This window comes from Lipophrys pholis (genome assembly GCF_963383615.2).
Source record: "Lipophrys pholis genome assembly, chromosome: 19".
NCBI classification, from domain to species: domain Eukaryota; kingdom Metazoa; phylum Chordata; class Actinopteri; order Blenniiformes; family Blenniidae; genus Lipophrys; species Lipophrys pholis.
In genome coordinates this window covers 4,233,067-4,246,326 of record NC_137647.1, presented here as the reverse complement: position 1 = coordinate 4,246,326, position 13,260 = coordinate 4,233,067, and the positions used below count along the sequence as shown (strand labels likewise).

Below are 13,260 nucleotides of genomic sequence, written 5' to 3'. Positions count from 1 at the left end.
GTGTGTGTGTGTGTATGTGCGTGTGTGCGTGTGTGCGTGTGTGCGTGTGTGTGTGGTTTCTATCAGGCAGGTGACAGGTGTTTGGTGGGCGGGGCTTGTGGCCGTCTGCGCTGCTCTGATAACAGTGCGGGACTCAGCTCAGTGCAGCACTCATAACATGTTGTGTTTACGGGCCGGAGGAAGGGTTGGAGTACTGAGAATGGAGCTGCCACTTTCACTGGTTCCACACTTTCTCTGCTGACTCCAAACAAACACAGCTGACTGACACAGTGAGTACGAGAACATGGCAGAAGACACACACACCACAAACATCATGGACTGACTTTCCACTGATAAAGTAATCATAGATAGGCTCCACCTTCTCTCCAGAAGAAAGTTCAGACAGAGTGAAGTATGAAAATGACAACATCATTTTGTAATTACAATAATATAGTTATTCAAATTAAAAGTCTAAATTTTGAGTAACAACTGCGTATTTGAAAATGACTTGATCGCAGAAGCAGGTTTCAGAGGAGTAGAGAGAGCAAAGTGTACATCATTGTGAAGAACTGGCAACAGGCAATGGTTTAAGAAGTGTTGTTAGATTGTAATCTAAGAAGTGGTGACAGACCATGGTTTTCAGAAACGTTGAGGCAAATGCTTGTGAAAGTGTTGACCGACAATGGGTTTAAAACGTTTTGAAAGACTGGTTTTCTTAATTGTTGACAAATGATAATTTTCTGACATGTTGACATTGGTGTTCAGAAGAGTTGAGAGATGATGGTTGACTAAGAGTTTATAGAAAATGGTTTGAGAAGTGTTGAAAGACGATGGTTTTCACAAGTGTTGACAAGCGATGGTTTTAAAAAGTTTTGAAAGATGACAGCTCTTTAATTGTTGACAGACGATGATTTTATAAAGTGTTGGTAGACAATGGTTTTAAGAAGTGTTGGCAGACAATTGTTTACCAAGTGTTGGCAGGTTATCTGTTGAAGGACAATGGTTTTCCAAAAGTTTTAGATCATGATATTCTGAAGTGTTGACCGACAATGGTTTTTACTGTTCTGTTTACATTTTACACAAATTTCCTTCTTTGTTTTGGTAGTTTTCGTTTGATTTAAGCATAAATGAATCACAATATTTCTTTATGCAAGTCCAGAGTGATTAATAAATGTTTGTGTTTATTTGTTGACATGCTTTCCATCTTTTGCTGGACATTGTTTCTTTCTGTAAACTTCTCCAACCAGAGTGGCTGAGGAGATGACCCAGGTGGAGGAGAAAGATGCTGTCCAGGAATCCTGAAGGCAACGCGGAGAAAACGTGTGAAGATGAAGAAGAGAAAGAGAAGGAGCCCAGCTCAGACCCTCCTCTTCCTCCTGCTACCCTGAAACCGTCGGACAACGCCCCCTCCGCCTCCCCGACGGAGGAGGCAGCGGACAGCCGCGGCATCAGCTCGGACTCTGGCGAGGAGGCGGGCGTCGCGCTGTCCGACTCCTACAGCGAGGCGCCGCCATGGCAGCAGAGACAGGAGGAGGAGGGGGAGCAAGACGAAGAGGAGACACAGGCAGTGGCCTGCTCCCCCGATGGACGATTCCTCAAGTTCAACATCGAGATCGGACAAGGATCCTTCAAGACCGTTTACAAGGGACTCGACACAGAGACCACGGTGGAGGTGGCCTGGTGTGAACTACAGGTAGCAATGTTCATTTACACAGAACTTTTCCCACAACTTCAAATCAAGCCATTCCAACCGAGGAGCTACAGATGTGGAATAGGGAGTTTGCAGGTTCCATTCCCACAGCGGACAGGTCGCCGCCGTGGATCCCTAAACCTTTGACCCCCACCAACCTAATGTGGCTGCCCAACGCATGCAGAAGAAAGAATTACTGGGATTAAATACCTGGGATTGATAAATTAAAATTAGTGAAGGAAACAGTAGCAGCAATCAACATGGCTGGAAATAAAATCATCCATCCCTCTGTTAGCCACAGAACTGAGTCGCGTATTACAATATAATAAGAAGCGGGAAAAAATAGTGAATTTACAGTTAAAAACATTTCAACACTGATCACCCCTGAAAATAACTTTATAAATCAATAACTTAAATTAGATATTAGTAGAGTGAATATAAGGCCATGCCTGTAGAGAGAAGAGGTGTGTGTGTGTTTTGTCTCATCTGAGCGGAAGTTATGGAGGTCACAGCTTTATCTGAGCTCTGACCAGCTGTTTATTGACTTTATTGCGCAACGCCAACAGCCATGAGTTCTGATTGGTCGGGTGAAGTCAATGTTTAACAGATCTGTGCAAGTGTGAGGAAGACTTCAAATAAAGGTTAGTGCATACACTATTCCAGTAGTCATCATCATCATCATCATCATCATCATCTGAAAGGCACACAATACTCTGGGGGTCAAAGGTCACCACAGACAAGAAGCAAGCAGCTGCTTCGTTCATAAAATCTTACACTCACAGGAATACTAACCCTCCTATCAACTGGTCACTGAGCGTCAACTTATAAACTGCTGCAAAGTGCAAAATTCCAGCTGTGGCCGAAATGCCTTGGACCACCTTGGACCATTTTGGGCCACTTCATTCCCGTGGCAACAAGGACTTGGGGATTCTGGGTATTTGGAGCTAGAAATGTAATGAAACTGAAGCACAACTGCTGGTTAGTGAAGCTCTTCGTGCGTGCGTGCGTGCGTGCGTGCGTGCGTGCGTGCGTGCACGACAGAAAGAGCGACCAAGAGACGGAGAGATAAAATGGTGACTCAGCAGAGTTGTCGTAGTTAGTAAAGCATCTGATTGGACAATTGGCCCCTGGCTGCAGCTGATAACACACACACACACACACACACACACACACACACACACACACACACACACACACACACACACACACACACACACACACACACCACGATTGTTATTATTATTATTATCAAGTTCTCCAGAGTCCACAGGGAGAAAATAGTATTGAGTTGAACTGGACTTTAATTAGTTTAACTTTTTGTTTCAAAAAGTCCCTCCTGGTTTACTCTTCCTTTTGTTTTATTCTGATACCGTATATTGTTCTTGTTTATGAGGCCTTATGTTTATGGTTTTATGTTTTTGTCCTTGGATGGTGGTTTGTTTATGTGTACGTGTTTGTGTTTATACGTTTCTGTCCTTACATGTGTGATTAGTAATTTTATGTGTTTACATGTTTATGTGTTGACAGACTCACCGGCTGACTAAAGCAGAGCGTCAGCGGTTCAGTGAGGAGGTGGAGATGCTGAAAGCCCTGCAGCATCCGAACATCGTGCGATTCTATGACTCCTGGAAATCTTCACTCAAAGGGCACAAATGCACCATCCTGGTGACCGAGCTCATGACCTCTGGAACCCTCAAAACGTGAGTGCAGGACCTGGACCTATATTCGGACCAGACTGAGCCATATATAAATATGGTTTAGATTCTTCACAGTGTCTTCTTCTGCTGGATTTATCCAGGTACCTGCGTCGGTTCCGCCAGATGAAGCTGAAGTTGCTGCAGCGCTGGAGCCTCCAGGTCCTGAAGGGGCTTCAGTTCTTGCACTCTCGCAGCCCCCCGATCCTGCACCGGGACCTCAAGTGTGACAACATCTTCATCACCGGGCCGTCTGCCTCCGTCAAGATCGGAGATCTGGGCCTCGCCACGCTGAAGAAGGCGTCATTCGCCAAGAGCGTCATCGGTGAGAGCTGGGAGCACTTTGTTATCTGTCAGCATCACTTTCAGGAAAGATAGAGATAAAATGCAGCTCTTATGGTGTTTTGTTTTTCTGTTGTGACTGGCGGTGGTGCGTTCAGGGACTCCGGAGTTCATGGCTCCCGAGATGTACGAAGAGAAATATGATGAGGCAGTGGATGTTTATGCCTTCGGCATGTGCATCTTGGAGATGGCAACATCTGAGTATCCATACTCTGAGTGTTGGAACGCCGCGCAGATCTATCGCAAGGTCACTCTGGTGAGGCCACACCCCCTCTGTTTTCTTCATGTGCCCACATTTTTAGCCTGTTTTATTCTCCCGCTTAACGCTTTGTCTCTATGTTAACACGTGTTTGTGTACATGTTATGATTCACTTGCACAGGTTTGGTTACATGATGGCACTTTTATTCCTACATGTTCACACATTTCTTTACTGGTTATCATATATTTGTCTACACATCACAATCATCCAAGCTGTTTATATACATGTTACTACATATTTCTCCACACATTAGCAAATAATAGTGCATGCTCGTCCACATATTGTCAAACATTTAATCGCGGTCTAAAATAATTTGTTAGCATGTGTCCGACCATGTGTTTGTCTTTAGGGAATCAAACCGGACAGTTTCGCTAAAGTGCAAGTCCCGGAGCTGAAAGAGATCATTGAGGGCTGCATACGGACCAAGAGCAGTGAGAGGTACCATTGTCATGTAGTTGTTTTTGAAAGCTGCAACTCAAATATGGATGAGAAATAGGTTAAAAGTTTGGCAGAGCAAACTTTGGTCGTGAGTTCAGGTGTCTCTGTCCTTGGCAGGTTCACGGTTCAGGACCTGCTGGATCACCGGTTCTTCCAGGAGAAACTCGGCGTGAATGTGGAGCTCGCAGAGGACGATGACACCTTCAAGTCGGCGTTGAAGCTGTGGCTGAGAATGGACGGCGACAAGAAGCTTCATGGAAAATACAAAGACAACAAGGCCATCGAGTTCCTGTTCGAGTTGTACAAAGACGTTCCTGAGGAGGTCGCCCAGGAAATGGTACCTGCACCGCTGGACACACCACATCACAGCATGATGTCCCATTACCTGTTTGTCTCCTCACCTGTCTGTCTCCTCCCCCCAGGTGGTTCTGGGCTTCGTGTCCGAGGCGGATTACAATCTGGTCGCCAAGGCCATCCGAAACCAAGTAATGACCATAAAGCGACAGCGAGAAAAACGGCGCCACCTCCTGGATGAGGCTCGGAAACACCAAGAGGAGGCAGTCATAGAGGAGGAGCCTCAACCCGCCCCCCAGCCGAATGAACTGTCCAATCAGAGGCAAGGAGCTTCCACGAATGTGACCAGTCAGGTGTGTTGGAGGCCATTTTCATAGAAAGAAAGCAAGAGGAGGTCAGACAGTGCCTCCTGCTGCTACTTTAACATCAGTGTTGGAAACTCACAACAGGACTCAGACTCGGTCCCACCCTGGATAAAAGCCACGCCCCTGACAATGGTGACATCAACACCATTGTCGCAGAGCAGCAACCAGCTGGACAGTGGGAACAGCAGCGTGACGAGCAGAGATGGAGATGCTGAGGAAGAAGACGACAAGAAAACAAAACACACCACCGGATCATCAGCCACTTGTATCTCAATATTTTTTCATGTTGACAGTTAATGGGATTTATCAGCATCCTGCATGTCACATGTTAATATTAAATCTGTCATTCTATCCTTTGTTTCCATGGCAGCTGACTGTGAGACGGACATTTCCTTCAGCTCTACTGGTTTCACAGAGAAAAACGATGCTCCGCCTCCTCCTGTGTCAAACCCCGCCCCTTCGCCCATAGTTCCACAATCCAGTCCTCAACCTGTGGCCCCGCCCCCTCTGAGACGTACCAATTCCAAAGTCCCACCCCTTCCCATACTGCGTTTTCCCAAGGTGAGGGGGGAATAGTGAGTACATGGGTAAGAGAGGGCATGGATTCATCACAATCAAGTTTGAAGGTGGAAAACTACAATACAGTAAAAGAAAACAACCGTACTCAATCAATACCGAAACCTTTACAATGGCAGCCATGGAGCTTATGTTCATGAGTTTGCCTATAATCACATGTTGCATCCAACATGAGTTTTCATTCATTCTTAGCTGTGGTCATGATGGCTGTAAATCTCTTATACTATTCAATCAAAGCAGAGTTCGACTCAGCAAAGCAGACGCGAATGTCATGAATGTGTCCCTACATTCATACAAAAGCGATCATTACCTTCGCCAACGAAAGTTGGGTGACCAACGTAGTGTGTATTTCTTTATTTATTGGTTTGTATATATGTATTTTATCAATTTTTCTCAAAAATTACTCACCCAAATTGCATGAAATATTCAGAGATAATTTCTCATCATCCAAGGACCAATCTGTTAGATTTTAGGGCATTAATGACAAACCGTTCCTCCCCAAAAAATACCCAAAATTGTGAATAAATGCCACATACAAAGTGGATGGGAGAGGCACCTCACCTGCTCAGTGTTTCACACAGTGATGTTGCTACCTGACCTATAGTTAGCATTGATATGAGCTAACGACTATCATGCTCGCAATGCTTACTCGGTTCCGCAAACAAATGTGGCATTGGCAAAGGCTTGCGCTCTACCGAGTGTAGCTCTAGTTTCTAAGTGTGACTGTCCTCTGTGCGTCTGCAGAGCATTGCTGTGTTCCAAGATGCCGAGCGGCTGTCGCAGGAGTCAATCGGTGGATTCTTGTCACCTGTGGACAGGTAACTAACACATTCACAAAGAGACACAATGCCTTTCTGACTGATTTCTGCATTGTCAGCAAATCATGATGTTAATATTGAGTAAGGTTGCCCTCTGCTGGGGATTGAGGCTGGACAGTTATAGCTGTGATTCCTCCTGTGGGACATATGGTGTGAATTTAGTAAGAACAGTATTTCAACATGCCTGACTGAAGTCACGGAAAGAATTTAAGGATAATCCTTCTGTAGTTTGGCGTAGGAAGTTGTGAGCAGTGCTGATGTTAGCGTTGGGTGGAGGGCAAACAGCTGTGGTGCATTGAAAGTATACGCTCTAGTAAAACTCTGAAATCTTTTTTACCTCAGCACTCACACAACATGCCCTCTCCTCTGTGTCTGCAGCTACTCCGACGTGACCTCAGGTTTGAGTGATGGCACTGACAGCCTATCAGATCGGGGGGCGCTGGAGGCGACCACCAGGGCGGCGATGAAGCATTTCAGGAGAAGAGCAAGAGCACGACTGAGGATCGTAGGGGTGAGTTTCTCCAACAGCCTCACACAAAACGACAAACATGGGACAGCATGGCTCGCTTGGTAGAGCGTTTCTCTCCCAATCAGAAGGTTGCAGGTTTGATTCCCATCTCTGCTGCCTCCATGCCAAGGTGTCCTTGGGCAAGACACTGAACCTCAAACTGCAGGCAGATGTAGATCCATGCATAGTTTGCCACCATCCAGTTTGGAGTGAATGAATAATGCAATGTAAAGCGTCTTTGAGTCTCCTGAAAAGCGTTATATAAAACCCATGTATTATTATTATTAAAAATAATGCCGTGTGTGTGACCCCCAGGTGTCCCACATGGGGGACCGGGTGGTGGAGTGTCAGCTGCAGACTCACGACAGTAAGATGGTGACATTTAAGTTCGATCTGGACGGAGACAATCCGGAGGACATCGCGTCCGTGATGGTGAGAAGTGATGAATCAGAACCAGTTTTGACATCCCGGGTCGTCATCAGGCCCGTAAACGATCCCATCCAAAATGAGTTGGTGAGCATGGCGGCTTTCAGCTCCACAGAGACTTCATCCTTCCATCAGAGCGGGACGGATTCATCCTCCGCATGAACGACATCATCAGGAGGGCGGAGTCCATGATGCACCGCCAGCAGGGGGCCGACGGCGGCAGATCGTCCCACCTGACCGACTCGCAGGTGGGAAATGCTTCTGTGCTCCTTCACAACCAGCCATGTTCCTCTCACAGCTCAGCTTTTTTTTTTTTACACCGTCTTCCCTCATTCCTTCTGAACCTCTGCAGTCCAGCCTGTCAGCTCAGAGTCTCTCCAGAAGTTTGTCCTCGTCGTCTTCACTGGGTAAGAAAAGAAGAAGAGGAAATGTGTGATCCAACTTCGGTACAATAATTCTGAAAATTACTCCAGACTTCGTGCAGCAGTTATATTGTGGGATTAAAAGAACTTTAACTTGTATAATTTTGATATTTTACTGGAGGAGGTTATCTCTATGAAGCGCAGTCTCCAGCTGAGGTATACAAATTATTCAAAATCCTTTCAAGCCTGTCTATGAATTCACTTATATGTGTATAGTGCCATATACAACACAGTTATCTCAAAGCAGTTTCACAGATATAAACCCAACAATTTAATAAGTGCAAGCATAAGCAACGGTGGAAAAGAAAACCTCACTTTTAACAGGAAGTGGCGCCCTCCTTTAAATCTACATTTAATCACATTTTTCAGACACAGTCCTCTGAACCTTTTGCCCAGTACTGTACAGCATAATCTGGTTGTCAATTTAGATAGGAGCTTATTTTTATTCACTCTACCTTGTCAAGCTGACCTAATAATTTTACCGCCATGTCAGATGTTGATGAAGCTGACCCCTCGCTACTGAAGGACACCGACTTCTACCCCAGCCCTGAGGCCACGCCCCCTACCACACCCCTGAGGTCGCAGTCCTTCCCCAGCTTATCAGGTACCAGAGACGTTACTTAGCTGGTCACATGGTGCACTTTGAGCTCCATTAAGCAGCCAGGAGCATTTGATTCATCTTTGACTTATTTGTATTTAAAAAAAAAAAACATTTGATAAAATTGAATTCTGAATATTTGGGGATTCCTCAGGGAAATATCCTGGTACATCTGAAGTTTAATTAAATATCAAGGAAACATTTTGGTGGTTTCTAGCTATTTTCGACACGATTTTGGTCCGAGAACAGTTAACAGTTGAATACATTTCTTCAAAAACAGACGTATCTAACATAGCTCCATCTCATATTTTGCTCCATCCGGAAATTAGCATTGAATAGGAAGCATTATGATGCAAATATAACAGATGGTGCAAATTTGTTTTCCTGTAATTAAAATTATCATTAACTTTTATTGCACCCCTTTAAATACTGACCAGAATTAAACACTGATTAGTAGATAATTAAAGGGGTAGTTTGAGTATTTCAGATTTAACATGCTGTGTTTAAAATCCACTCCTACAACTTTGAGAAGGCGAAGCTTGTACATTCAACTTAAGTAAATAAAACAATGTCATCAGCATACGGACATTTTCCATTTGGACATGTTGGTGCTTAAGCTTTGATTTTATACCGGATATCTTTCTCTCTCTGTTTGTCCCTCATCAGCTGCCCACCACCACCCTCAGTACTCCCCTTCAGATTCACACACTACTTCTCTATCCCACCTCCACCCTGCAGCCCCTTCTCACTCCTCTTCTCACCCTTCTTCTCACCCTTACACTACCTACACTGCTTCCTTCCCCGCACAGAGTCCTGTTCCCCAACTTCCCCGAGTCCACAGTAACCCTTCCTTCTCCTCCTTCTCCTCCTTCTCTTCCTCTTCCTCAGCCTTTTCTTCTCCTTCTCCCCCTCCTCTATCTTTAACTCCTTTTCCTCCTCCTCCTCCTCCACCTCCTCCTCCTCTTCCTCAGTGGCCTTCACCAGACCAACCTATTTTCTCTCTTGCTAATGTTTTCTCTCTGGCCATGAGCGTCGCTCAATCCCTGATGCCCCCACCTGGTGCTAACAATCAAGGATTTCAACCCCAACCCCTCACTTCCCTTTTCCCCTCTGCACAGGCGACATACACTTCCTCCATCTCTCCATCTTTGGTTCCTAATTTTCCTTCTCCAAATTACCCCTCTTTGTCCACACTATTCTCTCCCCAACCTTCTTACACCTCCACCGCACCGCAAACAGAAACTACTACCTTGGACAGCCAGCAGGCGGCGCCACCCACCCAGACTCCAGGCAGCCCTCAGGTAGGGAAGCAGCCATCTGTAAAGTGTGATAATACATTAGCATTAGAAAACTTTAATGAGGAGATTCTCGCAGAATATACAGATTTTAGATGAAAGATTTGAAAAAAAAGAAAAGAAAAAACCTTTGTAGTGAGTCCATAGTAGTAATAAAACAGTAAATAATCGACGAGCAAGTAGTAATAAAAGCACAGCAGTAATTAACAGAGCAAGGCAAAACCTGTTCTAGGCTGTATGGTGTGAACACATACTAAAAGTCTATTTAACGTCCCTTCATTCTAGCATAACAATCCAGTTCAGCTGGAGTCGGGCTCATCTCTGCCCCCTCCTGGTGAGTCCCTGTCACATCGCAAAGCAACATCACACCAAATATGATGACTGAATCTTACTCCGGCTGATTTCCAGGGTCACAGACCGTCTCTTCACTCAGTCTAAGCAGTAATCCCAGCTCCAGAGGAGAGCTGTCCAACTCCTCCACCTCCTCAACGCCTCAACAGAACAAAGTCAGTTCAACAGACGGATTTGATCTCGACTTTTTTTGTCCAATTTTAGTCTGTAGTAATTTAGTTTCCAAGGTTTTTGTATTGTCATGTCAATTTTGCTGTAAAAGAATGAACAGGAGTACAGTGTCATTTCCACTTTGTTGTTCAGATATCCTCAACTCCCTCCCCAGCCCAGAGGTTGAGCCCCCCAGGTGAAGGTAAGCGACACCATCACACAGCAAAATACAACAGGATGTCATCTGCATAAAGACATGTTCAAACACACACTTTTTTTATTTTAAGAGTTGAAGACATCCAAAAATGTTGAACATCGTCTTAAATCTGTTCACAAAACATATATACGCTCATGTTGTGCAAATTAAGGCTTGTCACAGAAAGATTTTAATTTTTTTTCGTTTTTTTTTTTTCAGTTTTAGATCGGATTCACCACCTGAATTGCTCTTTCTATGTTCACAGTGAAAAAAGCTCCGGTCTTCTCCGTCGGCCGTTTCCAGGTGTCGTCCCCCAAAGATCTACCTGTGGTCTGTCATCAGGATCCCCGTCCCATCAGTCAAGCCACACCCACCGCCCACTCCCCGCCTCCCTGCAGGGAAAACCAATCAACGACAAGCACAGAGAGCAGCACAGAGAGCAGCGCAGAGAGCAGCACGGACAGCGAATCAGCGAGCAGTGTCAACACAGTAACATCACCCGGTTCGTTTCTTGGTCACCACGCAAACCCTGGCGAGGTGGAGATGAAGGTGGAGGAGGAGGAGGAGCAGGAGGAAGAGGGGGAAAAGAGAGGGAATATCAGCAGAAAGCTGAGCGTCAGTCTGAGGGAGGGGCCTGTTGGCAGCCAATTAAAGAGCCGCTCCTCCACGTTCAGCTCGGACGAATCGGAGAGCGAGAAGGAGGACATGTGGGAGGAGCTCCAACTGCTCCGTGAGAGGTGATTGGTGGAGCAGCTTTAAGATTTGGAGCACACTTTAGTCTGCACTGATGCTCTCTACACTTCTGCGTGCCCGCGCGCACACACACACACACACACACACACACACACACACACACACACACACACACACACACACACACACACACACACACACACACACAGAATGAGCAATGTTTCTCTCTCTCTCTCTCTCAGACATCTGGTGGAGGTCCAGGACCTACAGGTCAGTCAGAAGCGAGAGATCGAGGATCTCTATTTGAAGATGGGAAAAGTCCCGCCACCAGGCATCGTCCCTCCGGCCGCCATGTTGAACCACCGCCAGCGCCGCATGTCCGTGTCAGGCATCTACCCCCTCCCTCGCAAGAACAGTCTGCAGAGACTGGAAAAGCTGCACCCTGCAGGTGGGGGGGGGATTTGTTAAATTCTCTTTCAGCTATGATTCTAAATCGTTCTCTATTCATCATGTCAAGCAGTTTATCCAGTTCAGGGTGGCAGGCCAGGAGCCCACACCAGCTACTTCATGTACAGAACAAATCATGTTTTCACCCAAAAATGGAGCGTATCATCTAAAATAAAATATTTTAGTTTTTCTCCAAAAGACAGAGAAAAGCAGAATCCTGCCACATTTTGTCTTTTTACTTTCAATCCAACATACAAAGGATCCCTGTGAAATTGTAAACTGCTAGTGGAGGAGGTTGATTCGGGAGAGTTTGTGAGTGTCTCTGTGTGTTTGGGTTCAGGCATCATGAGGAAGAGCTCGGTGAGCGGCAGCAGCAGTGGATCGCAGGACCGACCTGGGAAAGGTGTGACCTTTGCCTCTGAACACTTGGTGAGCTTCAAAGGGGCATGAGGTTGGATCCTCCACTCGTCCGGCCGCTTCATTTCACTGTGCCCACGGTCGCCACCAGCTAGTTCTTTGACGCAATTTCAGTGTTTTAGACTGGTTCATGCTGGGTGAACTAGTTCAGACTGGTTCATGCTGGGTGAACTAGTTCAGACTGGTTCATACTGGGTGAACTAGTTCAGACTGGTTCTTATAAAACTGATCTGAAGAAGGTTTGTTCATAACAATGGTGATGTGTCATGATTTGAAAATCCATCTAAATGTAGCCTGAACTTGAGATGTTTGTCTTTCAGTGAGAGACGGGTTGCAGACGACGATGAACCGATGAAGATGAGGATGGCGCTCGGCGGGATGTTTGGACTTAAGATCTGTATGATAGTTGTTTTAATGTTTTAGCACTTTATAGTGAAACATCGTGTTGGGCGAGTCTGTTCTCAGCAGCTTTAACAGATTCGATCACACTGCAGTTCACATGTTTGTGGGTTGATTTGATTGTGACCAATAACACGACCTGAGCTCCTCTGATCTGTACAACACAGTCACAGATCAGACACCCCTGAATTTTAGCCAAACTTCAACCCAATTTCAGCCCTTTTTTAAATCCCAACTTTGCTCCATTTTAAGTCAAACTTTTATCAAATTTTCAGTCAAGTGTGTTCGAAGGTGCTTTTCAGCAGAATCAGTTTGCAGCGATCACACCTCTTTGATGGGGCCAGGCACAGTACTCACAGTAGGGGTGCTTTATTACAAACAGATAATCTTTTTCAAGGTGCCTTTATTTAAAAATAAATAAATATATACGTGTGTGTATGTGTGTGTTTGGGGTCTCATATTATATATGCAGTGAGTCTGTCACACTTTTATACATGAAATTTCTGACGACACAGTGTCACTTGGAAGAAAAGCCAGTATTTAGCCAGCCACAGTGTTTGCTATGAAAAATGAAAGTGACTTTGGTACAAGCTGGATCCTGAACCATTTCTTGATTCTAGAAACTCCAAAATACATTTGTACTACAGACTGCTGTCTGTTTTTTCACTGTGTAAAATGACTATGTTCCTGCTGCACTGCCGAGAAGTTTTTGACAGATCTGTGTTTGAATAAAGTCCTCCTGATGAATGTGAAATGTTTACAGTATATGCCTAGTTCTGTGGGTGTTCTTATATACAGTATGTGTGTTTATATATATATATATGTATGTGTGTGTGTGTGTGTGTGTGTGTGTGTGTGTGTGTGTGTGTGTGTGTGTGTGTGTGTGTGTGTGTGTGTGTGTG

General features: G+C 45.3%; 1 protein-coding gene across 1 annotated transcript; it reads left to right on the top strand.

The window, feature by feature from the left end:
• Window positions 1-134: 134 nt before the first annotated feature.
• On the top strand, window positions 135-13,121 carry LOC308124377 (serine/threonine-protein kinase WNK4-like). The gene is made up of 24 exons (XM_080487310.1): window positions 135-269; window positions 1,227-1,672; window positions 3,197-3,369; window positions 3,468-3,688; window positions 3,804-3,961; window positions 4,315-4,403; window positions 4,521-4,740; window positions 4,826-5,050; window positions 5,147-5,327; window positions 5,433-5,623; window positions 6,383-6,456; window positions 6,835-6,967; window positions 7,280-7,396; window positions 7,498-7,638; window positions 7,743-7,797; window positions 8,306-8,416; window positions 9,077-9,711; window positions 9,991-10,039; window positions 10,114-10,211; window positions 10,360-10,408; window positions 10,668-11,139; window positions 11,338-11,543; window positions 11,883-11,971; window positions 12,280-13,121. Exons 2-24 carry the CDS (start codon window positions 1,262-1,264, stop codon window positions 12,280-12,282), a joined length of 4,101 nt encoding a protein of 1,366 aa, XP_080343436.1. The 5' UTR covers window positions 135-269; window positions 1,227-1,261; the 3' UTR covers window positions 12,283-13,121.
• The last annotated feature ends 139 nt before the right edge of the window (window positions 13,122-13,260 follow it).